At 45.2% G+C, this 23,029-nt stretch overlaps 1 protein-coding gene across 1 annotated transcript in view; it reads left to right on the forward strand.

The window, feature by feature from the left end:
- Positions 1 to 23,029, forward strand: part of USP34 (ubiquitin specific peptidase 34) — a 3,618,222-nt gene that overhangs the window by 2,657,279 nt on the left and 937,914 nt on the right. The window contains exons 55-56 of the mRNA XM_069608012.1: positions 22,194 to 22,241; positions 22,614 to 22,679. Of these exons, the coding sequence (XP_069464113.1) occupies positions 22,194 to 22,241; positions 22,614 to 22,679 (114 nt within the window). The remainder of the gene's footprint in view (positions 1 to 22,193; positions 22,242 to 22,613; positions 22,680 to 23,029) is intronic.

Consider the following 23,029-nt stretch of genomic DNA (forward strand, 5'->3'; position numbering starts at 1 on the left):
ACACTGGAGGTGCACTAATGAGTGTTACTAATATTTATATATTTTGGGTCGTATTATACCCACTCTTGAAACCTGTCTGATAAGGGTCATCTATTTTGTTCTCCTGTGCCCATTTATTAATTTCTTTAGGCAGAATATTACCAAAGATCTTACTAGAAACTTCCAAAAGTACCAGTATTCTAGAATTACTGGGGTCTGGTTGATTACTTCTCTTTTCAAAACTGGCACAAGAATAGAGCGTTTCCAGGATTCAGATATTTTGAATCTAGCTGTAACTGTAGCAAAGTATATAAACAAGATAGATGCCCAAATCTTAGGGTTGGGTTTTAATACCACATTAGGAATCCCATCAGGGACATGTGCTCTTGAGCTCTTCAATTTGCCTATGAGATTGTATGTATAGTTTGTGTCCAATTTATCAAATACAGACTTTTCACTATCAATAGGGCTAATTGTTTCTAATCTGATTTCCGTGATAAAATAGGACTGTATGTGGGCACACTGTTTGTGTTCATCAATAACTTTGGCAAGAACATTTACGTTCTTCTTGAGATCATTGTTTAGCAAGCTCCAAAATTTATTGGGAGTCATTCATAGTCATTCGTACATATCATGGTTTGCCAGCTCATCCTCTTTATCGAAAGTTTATAGTGTCTTAACCAATTATTATAATGCCCCTCAATTTGGCGTATTTTAGTTCTCTGTACGTCACTCATGGAACCCTTTTCTCGTTTCATCTGCCTTTTCCTGATGGCTATAATGGGGTAACACATACCAACCTCTTTCTATACCACAAATTTACCTCCCACTAAACTAAAGTTATTCGTTAAATTACATATCCATTTGGTCAGTATGTCAACATCTTTTTTTTTTAAAAACAATTTTTATTGGTTTTTACAACAATCAATCAACAATAAACCAACAACCCCAGCAGTACTTTGTCTTGTCATTACCTCATGGCGTACATGTGGTTCGTGTCTACTGCTTTCCCTTATCCCTCCCTCCAACAAGCCTACCCCGCTCCTCCCCCCTGCTCTCTATTCGTGGGAAGTATCTCCTCGTCTGTGTTCTCAGAGGACTCGTCTTTTGAGCCCCCGTGGGTGGGACTCCACAGTGTGGACACTAAGTGTTTCCAGGCTGTCACGGTTCCAGCTTCTTCCTCCCCTCCTCTGTTGGCCGCCTCACCCCATACTACCGTTTCAGCCTCGGACCATTTACGGAGGTCGGACTACCAGACCTCCATCTTGGGTCTGTTGGGTGCTTTCCACCCCATGACAATCCTACGTTTGGCAAGTATATAGGCCAAGTCTTTGAGTTAACTGACATGTTTCAATTGGCATGGTCTAGGAAACCCTCCCACCATGCATGCCCATATTGAATCTACATTCAGATTGATCTCTTTCTCGTGCAGTCGTTGGGCCACTTCTCCCCAGTATCTCCTTATTTCGGGGCATGCCCAAAACATATGTATCAGCCCAGCATTTTCTTCCCCACATTTGGGGCATGAAAGAATCGACTTTCTTAACTGTGCATCTCCTCCAGTTAGTGTCACTAGCGGCACTTGCGGGTAGCATGGGGTCGGATTCTTTATGGTCTGGCATAAATTATGCCATATTTGCAATCCTAGTTTCAGCATCCCTGAGCTCCCTTTCATCTCTCGTTTAGGAAGCCAGATCCATTCTTTTAGGAAGTACGGTGCACAATCAGACCCCAATAGTCTGGACTCTGATGTGGAGTCCTCTGCTAGCCACTCAGTCACGTATCGTAGTTGGCTGGCCAGGTAATAGATCTCAAAGTTAAGCAGCCTAATGCCTCCTTTGTCGTATGTGTTTTGTAGTTTTCATAGGGCTATCCTGTTCCTTGTCTTGGCCCATAAAAAGCCTCTACAAAAGCTTTGAGGTTTGACAAAGACGTGCCTAGGTATTACATGTGGTATGTTCCCGAAAAAGTGTAAGAGTCTGGGAAGTACAACCACCTTCAGTAATGCCCCCCTCCCCATCATGGCCAGTGGGAGTTTGGACCAAAACTTCATTCTATTCTCAAAGATTGTCAGTGCCTTTTCTGTGTTATGTGTATATTCTGCCTCTGCTGTGTGGTAGATGTCAATGCCCAGGTATCTGAAGGTGTCGGTCACTCAGGGTATGGGTAGTACTGGTAGCTTTGCTCGTGGGACCTCTCTGTACCGTCCCAGGGGGAATATACAGGACTTTTTGGGATTCACTGCAATGCCAGAGAGCATTGCGAAACGCTTCATCACCTCTAGGATATATTGTAAATTTTCTTCCGGGTACCTCAGATATAGCAACATTTCGTCTGCGTGTAACGATATTAGGTGCGGCCCCCCTTTTGTGTAAATCCCCACTTCCTCATCTTGTTGTCTCAGATATATCGCTAGTGGTTCTAATGCCAGAATGTACAACATCGGGGACCAGGGGCATCCCTGTCTGGTGCCCTGCTAAGCTGCCATCTCTCTGAAATTACTGCTCCCGTTTTGACTCTGGCCAATGGTGAGCTGTATAATAATTTCACCCATTTCAGGTACCCCGGTCCCATCCCATATTCCTTGAGGGCTGCTAGCAGCCATCGCCATTTGACCGAGTAAAAGGCCTTCACTGCATCTAGTGACACAATGGCCAACTCGCCTGAAGCACCTTCTGTTTGTTCTATGACGTGGTGGAGCCTTCTGAGATTGTTGGATATGTTTCTGTGTGGCACATATCCGGTCTGGTCAGGATGTATTAATCTGCCTATGACTCGCTTCATCCTATTTGCCAACAATGCCGTGAGTATTTTGCTGTCCTGGTTCAGCATAGATAGTGGTCTATACAACCCACATTCTGTACTTGGCTTGTTGGGTTTGAGGAGAGGGATGATAATCGCCTCCCTAAGGGATTCTGGCAATGTCCCAATTTCGAATGCTTCATTTAACATTGTCAGCAGTGGGGGGAGCACTTTGTTTTTGCACATTTTGTAGAATTCAATGGGGAGTCCATCTGTTCCCGGAGTCTTACTGGTAGGTAGTTGCTCCACCACCGCCTCTAGCTCTTCTAGTGTAATTGGGGCTTCAAGGCTTTCTCGTTCTTCAGCCCTTATTTTCGGTAAGCCAATATCCTCCAAAGTTTCTACTATTTCACTCTCTTCCTCACATTCTACGTTACTATACAATTGTTTGTAGAATTCAAGGAAGCCCTCATTCACACCTTCTTAGGTGTCTAATATTAGTCCACCCTCTCCCCGTATCTCCCTGATTGTTTGTCTAGGGGTCTCACTTTTGTATAACCATGCTAATAGTCTCCCCGGTTTGTCTCCTTCACCGTGCTGCCTTTCTATGTATATTTTATAGTTTAGGTTGCATGGTCTTTCCCAGTGTAACATACATTCCTGCTGTAGTTGGGTTATGTTTCTAGCATCCTCTTGGGAGTTGCCTCCGCTGCTTAGCATTATCTCTAGTTTTTCCTCTGTATTCTGTAGTTGTCGTAGTATATCCCGCAGCAGTCCCTTGGATTTGGCCATAGCTGCACTTCTCAACACCACCTTAAATGGTTCCCATAGGGTTCCAGCCGACGCTACACTCCCTGTGTTATTCTCAAAGTATTCTACAATTTCGTCTCTGAGATCCTCTCTAAACACCATATCTTTCAATGCCTCTGCTCTATGTCGCCAAGTAGGGATCTTGGCTCTCGGGGCTATGTATTGCCATGTTAAGGTCAATGGTGAGTGGTCCGAGAGGACCCTCGCTTTGTATTCTGAGCGCACCATTTCCCGCATGATTTCCTGTGTGGTGAACACGTAATCTAGCCGTGTGTACAAGTTTTGTGGGGCTGAGTAATGTGAGTAGTGCCTATCATGTGGGTGGTGTAGCTTCCATATGTCTTCCAGCTGAAGATCTCGCAGTAGAGTGCTTAGGACTCTGGCAGCAGGGGTGGGTTTATCAAATTTTGCATCTGACCTGTCCACTTTTGGGTCCAGCATGCAATTGAAATAACCGCCCCAAATAACCGCGCTCCCCAGGTACGGGCTAATTTTGTTGTATAGGGTCCTGAAGTAGGTCACTGTGTTGTGGTTCGGGGCATATGTATTGATAATGCACACTTCTCTGTTTTCTATCAGTCCCCTTAATATTACCATCCTCCCGTCCGCTTCGGTTGTGCAGTATGTCAACATCTTTATACATCAAATTGCTAAAGGTACTTTCTGTGAAGAGTTTCACTTGTTGATTTATTTGTGCAATGTTACATCTTATCCATGAGATCCTATTACTGTGACTGTTAACTTCCACCTTGCCTATATGTTGCTTTTAGCGACTAGGCCTCTTAACAATGAACCTTATGCCAATGTCAGTATGATCACTAAAATTGTTGTATATTGTCTACATATCTACCACTCTGTCATAAAACTTTACTGATAGGAAAAAAGTAGTTCCATACAGACATATTTTTCCTAATTGTCAAGTATTCTTACCCGGAATGTCCCCACAGGAATGTCTGTTGAGCATGCACATAAATGTATTTTCCATACTTTTCAGCCACTTTGAGCCTTGTTGATTGCTGATAGGTTTGTTCCAAGATACACCAGGCAATACTTGGGGTATTGAATCAGGAAATATTTCATCCTCACATGTCTCGTCACAATGGGCGTTTACATCACCACCCACCAAGATCATCATAAGTCCCAAATCACAGTAATTAATGATCACATCATCAATGAAATTCATGATTTCTGAGGTGTGATCACCACCCGGCGGATCATAAATGTTGAAAAGTAATATATGTTTATTCGGATCAATGTTAATGCAGACAGCCATGATGTAAGAATTGGGGTAATGTCCTCTCACTTCAAAACTCTCAAAGGATCACACAACCCCAATTAATAATCCGCCATATGGTCATCCAAAACCCCCCTTTTTAGCCCCTTTGTATAGATATTATAGCTGTCATAATTGATATCACCCATGAGCCATGTTTCCTGTATTTGGAAGACATAATTGGATAGAATACCCGCTGAGCCCTGATTAGAGACCAAGTGCCTGTATCCCCTACTGTTCCATGTGAGGATCATATAATATTGTGTATGTTGCTAGATACACTACATGTTGTTCGGTTGTAAAGCTGCTGGGAGACTGTCCTAACCCCCACCTCAGATTGGTTTGACAGCAGATTTGTAATCTTATTTTCACAGAATACTTTCCTACCACCTTGGTTACCGGTTATCGTACATTTCTCTGGTACAATAGTGTTCTGACTCAGGACTTGGTTATGAAAAGATAAATCGTAACTTAATCTCAAACGGTCAACTGCTCTTGCCAAAATAAAATGTGATATTTTTTTTTAAACAATTTTTATTATTTTTAACAATACAACCAAACTAGCAGTACAGTTAACATTATTACAATATTCTATTTCTTTAATAATATGTACTGCTCCCTCTGTCCACCCCCCTCCCGAGCCTATTCTTCCGCACCTTCTGTTCCTGCACCTTGCAGGTGGAGTCCTTCATCCGAATTCTCTACTGAGTCGCGATCACTCGACCCATCATGCTTGGGCCCAAATAACATAGTTCCTAGATGCTTCCAAGCTATCAAGGTTTCTGCTTCCTCCTCCCCACCAAAGTTACTTGCCTCCTGCCATACTGCAGTTTCAGCTTCTGACCACTTTTGTAGATCTTTCCACCACACTTCTACTATTGGACCATGGCATGCCTTCCAGTTCATAGCAACTCTACGTTTCGCAAGTATATACGCCAGCTCTTTAGGTTTACTGACGTGCTTCAATTTACGTGGTCTGGGGAACCCTCCTATCAGGCACGCCCACGCCGATTCTATCATTCGCTCAACCCCTTTTGTGTTAAGCCTAACCGCCACTCCCCTCCAGAAACGTTCAATCACTGGGCATGTCCAGAACATGTGCACCATCCCAGCATTATTCTCGTTACATTTAGGGCATGATTGCTGCCCTGCTTTTGCAAATTTTGCTATTCTTTGGGGCGTCATGTAAGCTCTGTGGGTGATATACAACTGTATCTGCTGCAACCTGGCATTTCTTGACACCTTCTTGTCATATCTTTGGGCTCTCTCCCACATCCCATCTGGCATAGGGGTGCCCACCTCCTCTTCCCATTCCTGTCGTAATCGCATTGGTTCTTTTCCCACTTTGGACATAACCATCTCATATAGTCTGGATATCTCATGTCCTCCCTCTGCTATGTCGTATATAACCTCTAGGGTGGCATCCGGTTGGCCCCCCAGTATTATCTTTGACCATGTTTCTGTAACCCGCCGCACCACCCTGTGGTATGAAATATACTGTCCCCTGTGTAATCCGGTTTCCTCTACCAAAGTCTCAAAATCAATAATCTTCCCATCTTGCCATACATCACTCAGTGTTGCTATCCCAACTGGTTCCCAGTACTTCCTGATCGTTTTCATTAGTTGGTCGTCTTTTCCCACCAGTGCCACAAGTGGCACCTGCGGAGAGCATGGGCAAGGGCTCTCCATTACTCGACAGGCCCTGTGCCATATCTCCCGTCCCAGCAACATCATTTTTGGGCACTCTTTCATATTGTCTCTGGGCAGCCACATCACTTCTTGTAGAAAAAATGGTGCGCATTCTGATCTAAACAGCCGAGATTCCGAGGTTGTTTCTTCCGATAACCATTTCGCTACATATTGCAATTGACTCGCTACGTAATAGACCTCGTAGTTCGGCAGTTTTACCCCTCCTTTGACATGCGTATTCTGTAGCTTTCAGGGGCTATTCTATTTCTAGTCCCACTCCATAGGAAATCTCTACATATGCTATGTAATCGGGCAAAGAATCGTTTTGGGATCAGATGCAGTATATTACTAAAGTAATGCAATAGTCTCGGCAAGACCACCATTTTTAACATCGCCCCTCTACCCATCATCGCCAAAGGAAGCTTCGCCCAGAACTTCATGCTACTCTCGATACCCTTGACCGCCCTCTGTGTTGTGCAGGTGCTCTGCCTCCACCGTATGGTAGATGTCTATTCCAAGGTACCTAAACGTGTCCACCTCCCACGGTATTGGCAATAACTGCAAGTGCTCTAGCGGGGTCCCCTTATATCTGCCCAGCGGCAACACACATGACTTTTTAGGATTTACTGCTATGCCGGACAGGAACGCAAATTGTTCCATCACCTCCAGCACATATTGGAGGTTTTCTTCAGGGTATTTCAAGTACAACAGTATGTCGTCTGCATACAGGGAAATTAAATGTGGCTCTGCTTTAATGGTGATACCTATCACATTATACTGTTGTCTAAGGTATATTGCTAGTGGCTCTAGAGCTAAAATATATAAAATTGGGGACCATGGGCAACCCTGTCTAGTGCCCCTGCTAAGATGCCACCTCTCCGAGATCATCGCTCCTGTTTTCACCCTGCCTAGAGGCACGCTATATAACAATTGGACCCATCTAAGGTACCCTGGCCCCATCCCATAGCTGGTCAAGGCAGCCATCATCCTGGGCCATTTTACTGAATCAAAAGCTTTTATTGCGTCCAGTGATACCATTGCCATCTCTCCCTCTTCTTCATTCGCATACTCAATGACTCGGTGGAGCCACCTATGGTTATTCGTAATATTCCTGCCTGGGACGTACCCAGTCTGGTCAGGGTGTATGAGCTTGCTGATAATTCTTCTCATCCTATTTGCTAGAACCACTGTGAGTATTTTGCTATCCTGATTTAGCATTGACAATGGTCTATATGATCCACAATCCTTGGCCGGCTTATTAGGTTTCGGGAGAGGTATAATTATCGCCTCTCGCAGGGACTCTGGGAGCCTACCCTTGTCATATGCCTCATTTAGCATTGGCAACAGCGGTGGAAGCACCTAGTCTTTATATTTTTTCAAAAATTCGCTTGGGAGTCCATCAGCTCCCGTGGTCTCGTTTGTGGGTAGCTGCACCACTACCTCCTCCAATTCTTAAAGGGTGATCGGGGCGTCTAGCTCTTCTCGTTCTTCTAAACTAATCTGTGGCAGACCTATGTCTTCTAGCGTTTGATTTATTCTCCCATGATCACTCCCCACTTGATCGTCATATAGGGTTTGGTAATATTCTACAAATTCTTGATTAACACTGCTTCTTGGGTGTCCGCCGTACTCCCATCATCTCTCGCAACTGTCCTGATTGTGGGTCCGGGGGTTTCATTTTTATAGAGCCATGCCAGCATTCTTCCTGGCTTATCCCCTCCCGCATGCAATCTCTCTACTTACTTCCTATAATTCAGATTACACAGTCTCTCCCAGCATCCCACACGCTTTTGCTGCAACCTCAGTATCTCTACAATCTCTTCCTCAGTGGTACCACCCCTTCCCAGCGCTTTCTCCAACTTCTCCTCAGCCTCTGGTAATTCAGCCACTATCCCCCCTTGCAACCCTTTGGTTTTCGCTATGGCCGTTCCCCTTACTACTACTTTAAAGCCCTCCCACAGTACACCAGCGGATTCCACACTACCAGTATTAAGTTCAAAGTAGCTTACTATGTCGTCTCGCAGGCTTTCTCTAAATATAGTATCTCTCAGCGCCTCAGCTTGGAGGCGGCAAGTCGGTATTCTTGTTCTCGGGGGCTGATGTTGCCATTCCAGTATCGACAGTGAGTGGTCCGATAGGACTCTCGCCTTGTATTCTGTAAGGGTTACCTCCGACATTAGCTCATGAGTAATGGAAGTATTGTCTCTCTGACATGTGTTGCGCTCTCCATGCATCTTCAAACCCCATGTCAGTTAGCAGTGTCTACAGCGCTCTGGCCGCTGGGGCAGGTCTATCTATTTTATTATCCGATCTACCGATTCTCGGATTCAGCGCACAGTTAGTCTCCTCTCCAGACCACCGCCCCCACCCCCGGCACCTACCCATCTTACTATACAGAGACCTAAAATACGCCACTGTATCTTGGTTCGGGGCATATGTGGTCATAATATTTATTTCTCTGTTTTCTACCAGCCCTCTTATCATTACCATCCTTCCGTCCTCTGCCACCGTGGATTGTAGCAATTGGAAAGGGACATGCAGTGCCACCCATGTGATCACACCTCTGGCATAGGCCGAATACGTGGCGCCTATCATAGTTCCCCTCCATTTCTTTTTGATCACTTCTAGCTTATTGCACGTGAGGTGCGTTTCCTGGATCAATGCTGTATCTATTTTTTGTCTGCGCAGGTACATCATAACCTTGTTCCTCTTCAGGTAGCTATTGAGTTCTCGTACATTCCACGTAGCAATTCTGAGTGCTCCCATTATTTATCAATCTGTCTGTCACCCACCTACCGGTGCAGTTTCTATTCAAAACATTTGTTCCCCCGTGTAGACTCCTATAGGCTTGGTCCCCAACTCCAAACAACACACTTAACTCCCCAACACCCGCCCCACCCTCCCTTTTCCCATCCCCTTCCACAACTTGCCCAAACAAAAATATCTACCCCTCCACTACTTCCCAAACTTCCAAACTGTTGCCCAGCTCCATCCCTGGATTTCAGCCACCCCTGCATCTAGCCCTTAACCCAACAACACGCTCTCTCGGGGCTCAGCGGGGTGATTCAGCCCTAGTGGCTTTTCTCCTCACTCTATTTACCGGGGGGTAGGTCACGTCCCGTTTGTGCCTCCTGCATCAGTGATCACATTGGAATATCAATATCAATATTTAACAGTGCCATCTATATTCCAGTCCCGTATGTTCAGCATCACTCATCTTGAGCAATCAATGTCATGCCACAAGGTAGCTCCCATTATATCTCTTTCGCGGCAATCCATAGCATTGCCACGCATCACTTATCTTGTGCCTCTAGTCTCTGATCCTCTTCAACGTCCAAGCATCCTTGGGCGTCCAGCCAGTTTGTTGCTTCTTCCGAGGTGTTGAAGAAATATGCTTTGTTCTTAAATATTATCTTGAGTCTTGCAGGATACAGAAGCATGTATTTAAGGACAGCTGTGCGTAATCTCCTCTTCACGGCTACAAATCCGTAGCATTGCCTTTGTACTTGCATGGTGTAGTCGGGGTATGCAGTTATGGTCGCCGCCGCTCTTTTTATCGTCTCTCCTTTCCTGTAGAACTCCAGGATCTTCTCTTGGTCTCTATAGTTAAGGATTTTTGCTATGATCGCTCGGGGCGGGGTCCCTGGTTGCGGCCTTCGCTTCAGGGCTCTATGTGCACGTTCAATTGTGAATCCTTGATAGAGCTTGCCGGCCCCAATCTCTCGCATAATCATGCTCTCCAGTAGTCTGTTGGGTCTTGTCCTTCCTCTCCTTCTGGAAGGCCCACCACACGTATGTTATTACGTCTCGCTCTTCCTTCGGCTTCCTCTGCTCGGTTCTCTAGGTTCGATACTTGCTTTAGTACGTGGATCTCTTTAGCATTGCTGATGCTGGTTTCTGCGTTGGTTTTCACCGCACTTTCCAGACTAGTAGTCCTCTCTGCTAGCGCCCTCATGTCTTGCCGCAATAGATTGACCTCTATGCCCACTGCGTCTATTTTGGTCTCCAGCGCCACTTTCAAGTCTGCCATTGTTGTCCCCCACGAAGTTTTCAGTTCCGTGATAGCAGCCAGAATCGCCTGTCATGATCTCTGCTTCCAAAAGGTCAGGGTTTTCCCAACTCCCTTGGAAGCAGATCCATAACCCAGGTTCCGAGTGCCAACCAGTCCCAATTCTTTTGTACGGCAGTCACCCTCGAACCTCGGAGTTGGATCCCCTCCAAGATCTTGAAACACCAGCAGTAGACTACCTGCATTCTACAATCACCCAAGCCTTTAAGGAAGCTGTTTCTCACCTTCAAAGGGCTAAAGAACAATACAAGAAAGGAGCAGATCAACATCGGAAGGAAGCCCCCCACTATCAAGTAGGGGATCAAGTCTGGTTATCCACCAAATATCTATCTCTAAAAGGGCCACGCACATTCAACCCAAGATACCTTGGTCCCTATTCCATCACTACCATAGTAAACCCAGTAGCGGTCAAGTTGGACTTGCCCCCGCACATGAAGATACATCCGATCTTCCACGTCTCTCTATTAAAACCCGTGCAACCTCAAACCCGACTAACCAAATCTCCAAAACCTATCCTAGTTGATGGAGAACTCGAGTTTGAAGTCAAAAGCATTCTGGACTCCAAGATCTCCAAATCTAAACTATTCTTCCTAATTGACTGGAAAGGCTACGGCCCCCAAGAGAGATCCTGGGAACCTGCTGAATATGTCCACGCTCCTCGCCTAATCAAAAGATTTCACCGAACATTTCCTGACAAGCCAAAACCCCCGGAGAAGCCCGGTTTGGGAGGGGCCTTGAGGGGGAGTACTGTCATGATCTCTGCTTCCAAAAGGTCAGGGTTTTCCCAACTCCCTTGGAAGCAGATCCATAACCCAGGTTCCGAGTGCCAACCAGTCCCAATTGGGACCTTTTGGACCCAGTCCTGGCGCCAGTGGCACCAGGCTCATAAATATGCCCAGTCCCAGCGCTGGAAGACCCTGGCTCATAATGCTTGGGTGGACTTACCTGCAGCAGACCATGCTGCTTACTTGCCTGCCAGTTGAGCCTCTGATCCTCTTCTGTTTGGAACTACTTTTCCTGTTGGGTGGGGCTGGAGCCACTCCCTAGATTCAGAACACTGGAACTCTTCTGGAAGGCAGGAACTCTTTTTTTTACCAGGAACTCTTTTCTTACTTAGGCGTGGCTGTGGAAGGAGACACCTAAGCACTACAGGAGGCTATTTAAACCACACCCGGTGGATGAATCTTGCTTTGCGTTATTCTGCACCCTCTGCAGCAGAACGCTCATCGTGTCTTCTGCATCCGGTCCTGGGCCTAAGGAAAAAGGCTTACCATCCTGAATCCAGTCTTCAGCAACACCTATAAAGACAAGAAAGAACAGGTTAGCATTCCGGCATCTGAAAGGCAAAGGCTTACCTACTCTTCGTGCGCTCCGGAGGTCTTCACACTGCATTCCGGCATCTGAAAGACAAAAGCTTACCAACTCTTCGCACGCTCCGGAGGCCGTCGGCGCTGCATCTCGCATCTGAAAGACAAAACAAGGTGCGTTTAAAGACATTGGGGAACTTTAGTACTCACGTGCCATTACTCCTTTCCACATCTAACCCAGTGGGTATCCCGGCACCCTGCAGCCGCTCCGAACTTGTACCTGCAAAATAAAAAGACAGTTAGAGCGCTTCGTGAAGCTGGCAACAAGCGCTTACTTGCGTGCTTCCAGGCGCTTCTATTCATCACACGGGCTCCATCTTCAACTCACTTCAGCCCGTCATCCGCCATCGCCGGAACCCTGCAAAACAAGAGACATCATTATTAAAGACTTTAAAGACATTTGAGTTACTCGAAACTTGCCGTTCGTGCAGTAAACGACGGACAGCAGTCCTCTGAAGTCAAGAGGCCTGCGCTACCTATCCGGTGAAGAAACTGGTTACAGCACCCTGCCCCGAGGCAGATGGTGAGCTCGGCATTCACTTACCTAAGGTGAGAGCGTTAACCTGTGGGGGTCTACAGGAGAGGAGAAGAGGAAAGAGATGGGGACACCCCAATAACCCCAGTTCATTAACCCCGTATTTTCTATCTGCAGACATCTTACTCTGCACGTCAGGCATATAGGGCACAGAGGTCCAGCTCAAAGAGCCAACCGGGTGCTGCACATCACCTTTGAAGATACGGTAGTCGCCCAGTCAAGACCGGCGCCTCTGCGAGAATCAGGTGAGCGTTACATCGGCTGGTCATCTCTCAAGGGGGCGACTTCCACTGATCCGCTGATGGGGGTCTGTGTCTGGGTGGTCGGGGTCTTAGAGAATATATCTATCGTTGATTGTTTAGCCTTCGCTTTACCTCCTCTCACCAGCATTATCCCACTGTTGGTTGAGTAATTGCAAGTCGCCAACACCTGGGCCTTGCCCTGGAGCCAAAGTCAGTACTGCTTTATGTGGTGTGTTGACCATATTTTGGTCTCTGCCCCTCCGATGTCCGCCCACACTGATATGTCCGTGGGGATTGTGCACGATGTGTGCCCACTTGCTCCTCCGTCACATACAGCACCTTTCACCAGCATTGTTCATGTGTCTGGCCTCCTTGCCCCAGCATGCGTTATGTTTATTTTCGGTCTATAGATACCTACTTTCGGGTGGGAGCCGGCGCCATCTTGTTTGAATCTCCACTGTTTTCCGCTGCTCCACTTCACGGCGATGCTTTGATACACGTAGGCCGCATTGTGCGCTGATCTGCCAGACCACCGGAGCATATCAGCTACGATCCTTGTTACAGCCGTTCACTTGCATCCAGGTCCTCGCGATGTGCCAATGCAGCTGTCCTAAGGCTCACCCCTTTGTTCTCACGTGAGCACCATTTTGTATCTCTCGCCGACCGACGCTCGCTATCTTCCTTAGCTCACAGTACAGCACTTCGTGCACGGTTAGCCCCGCTCCACAACCTCCATATGCCTCTCATATTCATGTATTCATAGTTCCAATAAGGCAGCACTCCGCAGGCTCAAAGTATGTTTTTTTGGTCAGATCAGCAGGAGCTCATAGGGATCACGTCCTAGCCCGAGGCCATGTAGCCACGCCACGTCCATAAAATGTGATATATAGTGTGTTCTGCAAAGAACAATAGAACATTTTGGAATGCTGTCATCCAATATCTCAATACTATAACACAGAGGGTATAATTATGGACCAAAAAAAGGTCAATCTTGCATTCCTACCATGGATCAAGATCATGGTAACACTCTATCACGGTTCAAGGAGAAAACATTCTGCAAAACATATTGTATATGTGTTATTTAACTAATAAGACATACACACAAAACAGGCTGTCCCTACCAGAAGAACACCCTGTCCCTGTCTCTGGCAAGCTTACCCTAGAGGTCGGGTGTTGCACCGCCTATCTAAGAGGGATAGAGTGGAGAAACTTTCCCTCTTCAAAAAACCACAATTAAAAAGCCAGCTCCAAGTAGCTGATAACAAAGTGTTTGGACATTCTGCATTAGATAATGTCCAATTCTGGGGTCTACTAGAGCTCACTGTTTACTGTAATGTATCCATCTTTATTAGCCAGTGCAGTGCCAGCTACTAGGTATCTCCATAAACTTGAACTGGTATTAGAAAACCCATGTACGGCTCCTTGTCTATAGGTGCCTAAAACTGCAGAGAAAGATCTGCAACAAAAGATCTGTAGAGGACCCGATCTATCAGTCAGGTCATACTAAACTTATGATGTCTATTACAGGTTACTCAGTGCACAGATGATCAGTAGCATGAGACCAGCTCATGCTGTGGAAGGTGGACCGGTTTCATAACCGTAAAAATTTAGGTCATCTTCATCAGGACGCAATAGTGGTTCAAACCGATGGGGTCTTTACTCCCTTTTGGGCTGGTAATTGGGCCCACTACAGTGCTTCTTTGTCCACCGTTCCGTGGTGAGCACCCAGTAATGGGCTGCCCGTTGTTCTATGTTCGGGCGTACTCAACCTTGCAATCCGGCAAGGAGGTGTTATTGGGCACACGTTCGTGTCTTTTGTCAAATCATTTTTTTTTTTTTTTAAATTGATCCCACTTTCATCGGGTAAGCCATAGCTCGAGGTTAAACTGGCTGCATCTCAAAGTATAGCAAGCTCTTCTGTGGCTCCAGCGGTACAGTCCCGAATGCTGTATCGGTCGCTCCTAATGCGGAACTGGCTTTTTAATTGTGGTTGTTTGAATAGGGAACGTTTCTCCACTCTATCCCTCTTCGATAGGCGGTGCTACATCCAATATCTCAACCCACTCAATGTCTTCAGAACAAATTACTCTTAATGTTAGGTTCATAGATTAAATAGTGTAGATCTATTTAAGATGGGGTCGTCCTTGTACTGAAATATTTCTTGAATCTTAAGTGTTAGAATTATAATTAACCACAGTTTGACCATGGCATTCCAAGGGAGCACTTTCATCATTTTAGAGTAGTCAAGTTGCTTTCTATTGATGTATTGGAAATAACATGAATATCTTCTTTGTCCTCATTGACAGTCAATATTGTGTCTCATCCATGTTCTAAAGAACGGGATGTAGGTACCTGCAATAAAAACGACTTATTAAGACACAGGTCAAATGTAGATTTAGATAGTTGGGCACTGTTATTCCTTTTATTATTGATCTTTGTATCTTTTTATTTCTTACGCTTCTCTTTCGGCTGCCGCTTATCCAAATTCTCATTCAATTTCTGCTCCTCCAGAATTAAACCATTTGTTGTGGTCTTCCGATCCTTATTGTTTACACTCGCTGTGCCACAGTTGCATCAGATGTGTGCAATAAGGTCCTTAAATGGTGGCAGCTACTTTCTTCCTGAAGCAATGTGTTATTGATTGTGCACACTGCATTCAAATTATGTACTGAGCCAGATGATGATCCTGGTAATTCCAACTCCTCGGTAGCTGCATTGTTTACAATAAGTCTGCCACTAGTTATTGTTTCACCACCTGATAGAGTAAGGGGTTGTACATCTGGTTGTTTACTAGCAACAGTGAGAGCATTCCCATGATCATTACATTTGTTACTTAAGTCAATTAGCAGAAGCAACATGTTCTAAATCAGAATCATTTTTTCATGTTGTGCTTTCTGAATGTTGCACTTTTCCCTACTTACTTCAATTAAGACTTTCCGCCCCACGTTTTCTTGAAAGACAATCGAAACGGATTTGTGGTATTTATAGGCGTTGACGGGTATGAGCTTCCACCAGTCCTTTCCCAATTATAAAATATATGTGTGGTGCTTAATATCTCATGTTCTATAATGTCAAGAGCCTGGTCAATGGCATCAGTATGTGCTGGACTCAAAACAGCAGGGGTGGGGGGTGTCTAGCTCTACCAATAGCGTTAGAATTCTGTTGGTGACTATAACATAGATCCAGTAGAGGGTTGTTGTCTACAATGTTAGGGAGAATTCTCTGTTTAGGCTGAATTTCCTAACCTAGTGAGTGCCCCAGCTGCTTTGCTGGATTTTTGGGGTTTATTTTTTTCTCCTGCCAAGAGTGAGACTCTTTTACCCTCACTCTTGGGCATGATTTGAGTGTGTTTCTTTGAATCTAGATGTGTTTAATGGGCTATGGGGTCTTTTATTCCATAGGGCTTCATGTGTTTTTGTGATGTGTGTTACACAGCACCCTCCGTGCAGTAACACAGGGGTGTCATAGTGACCCCCCAGTATAGACTCCATACCCTGGGACTGACTACTGTCTCCCAGGGCATGTAAAGTCACCATTGACTTTACTAGTCTTAAATTCTGAACAGAACCAGTAGAAACCATCATATCGTGGACGTACTGGCTGGGGCAATTCAATTGCCCCGGGGTATGTTAGTCGAGGGGGCACGTCTCCGTCCCCCCTGATCGAGTTTTGGCTGGTGGCAGTGGATACTACTTTTTATATTCAACCGCGAATATTTTCCTATGGGATTTCCCATTGCTTAGGCTACTACCTTTATTTAATTATTTACGGTAGCCTCGAACATACCGCCGGTTTATTTAATTAATATTAATTCTCCGGTTGGTATTTTTTGCCAAAACTTGATTCTAAAATGGCGTTTGTGTTCTCTTCTGTGACTCCAACCCAAGTCGAGCCCTTTGTTCCACTTTTTGGCGTGCTTCTCCACAGAAGCCCTCCCAAAGTGGTGCCACTCTGTCTGGGGTACTTAGGAGGGGTGGAGGGAAATTTAGGCACCCTGGACTGAATTGCCTAGGCAACTCAAGTCGCACTCCGTCCTGATTGGCCAGCCGGCTCACCACTTAGCATGTTTGAGTGACAGCTAGGCTGAGTGAATGGGGGTTTGCTGCATAAAAGCAGGGCTTTGGGGACTGGAACTTAAGAAGTCGCCACAGGACCTAAGAATCCGACGAGGGAGAAGCTGAGCCTACCTGCCACGACACCACTACCGGTGGAGCCCTGCTGGACTGCCTCACCACTTTTCCCAACGACAGAGGAGATCTCCCGCCGGAGAGTCTTCCTTCTTTGACTGGTGGGGATAACCAGTTTCACCGTCTTTTCGCTTTCCCGACGTACCTCGTGGCCGCCTTGCCCGTGCCAAGCACCCCGGCAACCGGGATTCCACGTTTTACCACGACCGCAAAACAAAGGTACCACCTTTAACCGGAAAACTCCACGGCTGGTTTCTGCCCTGGTAGTGCAACGACCTTCATCTTTCCTCCAAGTCGAGATCTTCTCTTCCCCTGGACGACGACGCACCCACTACCAGGAACAACTGCCACCGCTGGAGGATCCTTCCCACTTAAGGTACCGTGCCCCGCCTGGCTTCCCTTGCTACCGACTGTACGGGGTAGATTTAGCCCCCGGCTTTCGAACCTGGGTTAGCCTGGGACACCCTGGCTAAACTTTCCTAAAGCCTCTATAAACTCTTCTTGAACCCTCTGCAAGACTTTCTAAGCATAGTGTAACTGTGTGATCTTGGGCGCATTTGTGCTCTGCTCTCTCTAAGAGTGGGCCCAGCCTTTGGACTTTGGCTCACCAGTGACTTTTGCTCTTCTGCCTTGCTTATAGTGTTCCTGAACCTAGAGTGGTGTACCTTTCCATATTCTGTCTTTCTCCCTCCCTTTCTCACAAACTTATTGGAGTGCAATCTAGTTAAGCGCTCACCTCTGTATGAAAATAAGTGGTGTTTTACTGTGACTTATCCGATAAGGGAAAAGGGGTGTATATATTACAATAGTAACTGTCTTTAGAAAAGTTTACGATAAGAGTGCTGGAGTGTTTCAAACTGTGTGTTTTTAAATAAATAATTATATACTTTGATACCAACGCTCTGGTCAGTGTTTGCTTGTATTGTTGTATCTGAGTGCCTATTGTGTATACTTTGCATACTGCCTAACTCTTCTTGAGGGAAGTCTGACTGCTCAGCCACAGCTACCAGGTAAATCTGGGTGGTACAGACTGCTACCAAGTGGGTTTACTGCCAACACCTGTAGTCTTAAATCTTTTACAGTGGTCCCTAAGGGAACTGCACAGGTTTCTGCCTAACAACAACACCCTCAGAAGTGTAGAGGTACCTGTGACCCCCTTATTCTGCCCGGGCTTGCCATTGTTATTATGAGAAACAAAGTAATTGGATATTTTAGTTTTGTGCTTGCATAAATCAGCAGCAACATCATCCTGCATTATTTCTTTGCATGCAGAAACCAAAGTGGGTGTTACCAATGTTATCAGCTGACATTGGCTCAGTGCCCTTCTGTAGGTTGCTTCATAAGTTGTAAACCATGTCAAAGATTAACCACACTCTTCACCACGTGAGCACAAAACAGCAAGCGACAGAAGGAAAAGAGGAAAGAAATCCTATGTACTCATTTAAGACTCCCTTCAGCCTTGTTAACACACTTTATTTATCCCGCGTGTGACCGTGGTTTAAATCCAATTTCACCAGGTGAGTAGGAGGGGCTGCGACGGCCACAGGAAATGCAGCACTGCATGATCCAAGCAAGTAAAACATGAGCACAGAGACCAGTCAACCTGCTGACTGCACTTGTCAGTGCACTTTGCTCCGCCCCAAGAGTCTTCACTAAGCTGATGTCAGTGGTGGCTGCCGATCTGAGAAGGGAGGGGATTCATGTGTTCCCGTGCTTGGATGACTGGCTTATCAGGACCCACTCAAAGGAGCAAGCCCAAGCTCATCTATGTCATGTCTGCCACTTTTTGGGCTTCCCTCTCAATTTCAAGAAGCCCTAGATGACCCCTTCATAAACTCTCCAGTTCATTGGGGTTGGCCTGGGCTCATCCGAGGGAAAGTCTTTTCCTCCTAAGGACAAAGCTACCAATGTTCAGGAGAGGGGGAAAAATTGCCGAGCACCAAAATTCTTCCGGCCATGGAGTTCCTGTGGTTGCTGGGTCTCATGGCATGCTAAATTGTTCTGGTGTCGGAGGCCACACTGAGAATGAGAACTCTTCAGTGGGCTCTCTGAATCCAGTGGTCAAAGTTTTCAGGCAACATGACAGACCTATTGCAGGTCCCGACCAGGATCTCACAAGCTCCACTGTTGGCTACTGAGAGGATGAGGTACAGGGCCTGAAACCTTCTACAGGCTGTGATGGAGGTGTTGCTTTTAGCGCGAAGACCAGCAACAAAAGCTTTTTCTGCTGCCGGTGGAAGAAATGTTGCAATTGGTGCCAAGCCAGATATTAAGATCCTTTATAATGATGACATTGCTGCAGTACTTTCTTTTTGTTGCTACCTGGAGACCATGTCTCGATAGCTGCGATGGCTAAAGGGTACTTGGTGTGCTTTCTATCTTCAAGAGAACTCTTGACCAAGGTTCATACTTTAGTTACTTTGGTCATTCAGTTCCTTAAAGGACTAACAAACACGTTTTCTCCCACATCTTTTTTTGGGGACGGCGTGGGACCTGAATTTGGTGGCGACATTTTTGATTTTCTTACCATTCCAGCCTTTGCACTCTTGTCCACTAATGCTTCTGTCTTGGAAGACAGCCTTTCTGAAAGCCACCGGATCAGCACGCATGGTTTGCGAGCCCTAACAAGATCGTTGTTTTTGTTCTCCCTTGTTACCCTCCCTGGCCTTGTTGCGCTCTGAAAAACCTGTTGTATGTGCGCAATGTAAATAAACTATAAATTCAATTCAGGCCCTGTTGTTCAAGCCACCTTTTCGGTTTTCTCCAGAGATAAGGTCACTTGGGGTTTGTCTGTCCTTCCTTCACACAAGGTAGTCACATTCTTTCACCCGAGACATAATATAGATCTTCCATCTTTCTTCCCTCCGCCTCATCCTTCTAACGAGGAGAGACTTCACAGGCTGGACGCTCACACATTGGTCCCTAAGAGGGCCCTGAGTTTTTATATTTCCAGAACTAGAAGCTTCATGGTTGATGACCATCTTTGTATGTGATATGTTGAGCCTCAGATGGAAAAAGCCATTACGAAGCAAACCATTTCAAGATGGATTGTTTTGGCTATTTTGAAATGCCATAGCATTGCAGGCAAATCACTTGTGCAAGTGTTGTGGGCCCATTCATCTAGGTGAATGTCAACCTCCTCAGCCTTACAAAGGGGAGTCTCCACTGTGGACATTTGGAAGGCTGTGAGGTTCTCTTCTAGCCACACGTTTGCCAATCATTATTGCCTGAACACCTGGGTCAGTCAAGATGCCTGATTTGGCAGAGCTGTCTTAAAAGAGGCTTTGTAAGGGCAATAGGAGGGGAGTGGAGTGCTCTCTCTTTTTCCTTCCTCATCGAAGGGGCTATAGTACTGCTTTGACAGTCCATCTAAGATTAGGAATCCATGGGAGGACAATATTTATTGATGTATTTATTTATGGTATTTATAGAGCACACTATGGCCAAGAGGCATCAAGGCATTGATAGGCCGATACCGGGAAGTCCACCAAAAAGTAACTAGAACAGATGCATCATCAAAGCCCTATGAAAACAGGCATGATCCTTAATCCCACGCAGCATCGGGGACGGGGAGTTCCACAAAGTGGGGGTCAAAATTGAAAAAAAACAGCCACCTAAACGCACTCTACGGTGACAGGTAATTCTTAATAGGTTTTGAGAGGCCGGACATAGACACCTCTCCGGCTGGTAGCAAATCAGTTTATTTTGCAAATACTCTGTGCCTACCTTATAGATAGCCAGGTGCATAATGCACAGAGTCTTGAATTTAATACGGGAGTTGAAGAAGAATTGCATGATCAACTGTATCGAAGGCCAGGGAGAGGTCAAGAAGAATCAACACCCTGACTGCCACTATTCATTATAAGAACAAAGCACTTACATCCATTGGCATTCTTTCTGATGGAATTCCTCCCATGGATTCCTCATCACCCTCCCATCCTGCCCCTCAAATTAGAGAGCTTATTGGCTTTTCTTAAGTCTCTCCTTCTCTGCCGTGAGGCTTGGGATAGTCTTCAAGTCATACTGCTTCTTTTACTAGTTTGAGATACAAGTAAATTTCAGGACTGAGGCATATGAGAAAATAGGAACTGAGGTCATGGGGCGCGTGTTTATACCAACCTCAAGGTCGCTTCTGGACCCATTGTCGAGGTTGCTCGACGCCGTTGCTGCTTGGTGCCCCCTTGTGGTTAAAAAAAAGTCTGAAATTGTGCTGCTGCGGCAGAATACATCTAAGATGAGGAATCCTTTGAAGGAATATCCATCAAAAGAGCATTACTTTAGTTAAGTAATGTGTTCTTCTCTAGCTCGGGAAGGCCATTTTAAGGTCAGGACCTTGGGTCCAAGGTTTTGTATGGTGTTTGCTAACTTGTTTCTTCTCAACCTATTGGTTCTCAAAGTTTTGATTACTTATCTGGTTTTATTTTCTTTGTTCACTTGCTTTATAACACTACTAACTTAAAGTATTTTGAACTGTGTTTAAAAGTAAAGTATTAGTGCTCTTAGGAGAGCACTCAAGAGTGAATTTTTATATATTAATAGTGAATGTTTTAGTGTGTTACATGTATTATTAAGAGTGATTTAAGTGCTTAATTGAACCCTTCACTACTCTTACACATCCCCATGCTTTGCTGTTCAGTCACACTACCTTGATAGAGTTTGGCTAGACAATAGTGTATTTCCGTGTTCATCAGAATAGGGTGGTCTCTCAGAATATGTCCACAGGCATGATTCTGAAAATTCATCTTAACATTGAGCTATTGACCAGTTTAGATCACCATGCTCAACCACAAAGGCAATCATGCTCACTCTATTTATTACAAATATTGCCATACAATGTAGTCCTTATCAGTTGATCTATCAAATACAGTTGGATTTTTTTTATCTCATCCTTTGACCATCCAACACAATAATGTTCTAAATGGGCTTTGATGTGGCAATGCTCACAGTTGGGTTGCCTCAGGGAATCCTTGTTTATTTGCTTCATCACACCCATTTCGAGACAGTTTGAATAGTCTTGGAGTGTTAAGTTACATATTGAAATCATTAAGGGCATGTAATAACTCGGAACAGAAATGCTGCACCTGATTACTTAATTTCTTTTTAACTTGCTTGCTAAATATGCTGCCGTAACACAAAACCTAATAGTGCTCAGTAGTATTTAATTTAGCAGAAATGGGTATGAGATCTGCTAACTAATGGTCTCTGAACAGTTAGTATGACATGTATAACCCCTTGGAATTAATTGTACACTAGAGTCTGTACATGTGTACCATTCACAAATTCGTTTTTATTTCTTGCAGCTCAGCACTTCATTTGTCCTGGAGACATTTATTCACTCAAAGGAAAAGGTATGATTTAGTTTATTGCGCTATTTGTTCTTAGCAGGGAAACAAGGTTCTACTGCAGAAGTGTGCAGAAATAAGTAAACGTTAAATATGTATATTTAGTGTTTCTCTCACACCATTACCCCTCTGTCTTCATATGTGAGAAAATGGCCAGTTTGCATTTAGAAACAAATTCCATAGCCAATACTCTACGTGTATCCTATAAAAGACTCACCCTGTTGCCATTTAAGTTTGCAATCTGGTGCATTTTAGAATCTGTGTGTTTGTGTGTGTGTGCACATTTTGAACTGACGCACAAAAAAGGTAAATTTAATCTGCACTTTTAGATTCTCAAAGTCAGTGCTTTTACTAACCAAAATGTATCTTTTTCCCTAGCCAACCATGCTTCAGTGGATTGAGTTGTTGACTAAGCAATTCAACAATAGTCAAGCAGCCTGTGAGGTGAGGCGTAGCAATAGTAAGAAGATGGCAATGCTTTTGTGTTGGAAGTCAAACAGCCACTGAAGCATAACAAATGTATGGATGCCTTCCTCCCACAGATTCCTCATCTCATGTAATAGTATTCATGCACATTCCTTTCTGGAAACCTTATATGGCAACTAAGGGGCAGGTTTAGCTTCATTGGCATCAGAAGTGATGTCTTTGGTACATGTTAAGATGGATTTTAAGAATCAGCCCATGAACAAATTCTGAGATGCCGCCCTGTTGTGATGCAAAGGGACAAACACTAATGTCTAGCCAAACTCTATCCGGATAGTGTAACTGAACAGCAAGGCTTAGTGTTAGGAGGG

This window comes from Ambystoma mexicanum, chromosome 4q, assembly GCF_040938575.1.
Source record: "Ambystoma mexicanum isolate Mex_15411 chromosome 4q, UKY_AmexF1_1, whole genome shotgun sequence".
Lineage (NCBI taxonomy): Eukaryota > Metazoa > Chordata > Amphibia > Caudata > Ambystomatidae > Ambystoma > Ambystoma mexicanum.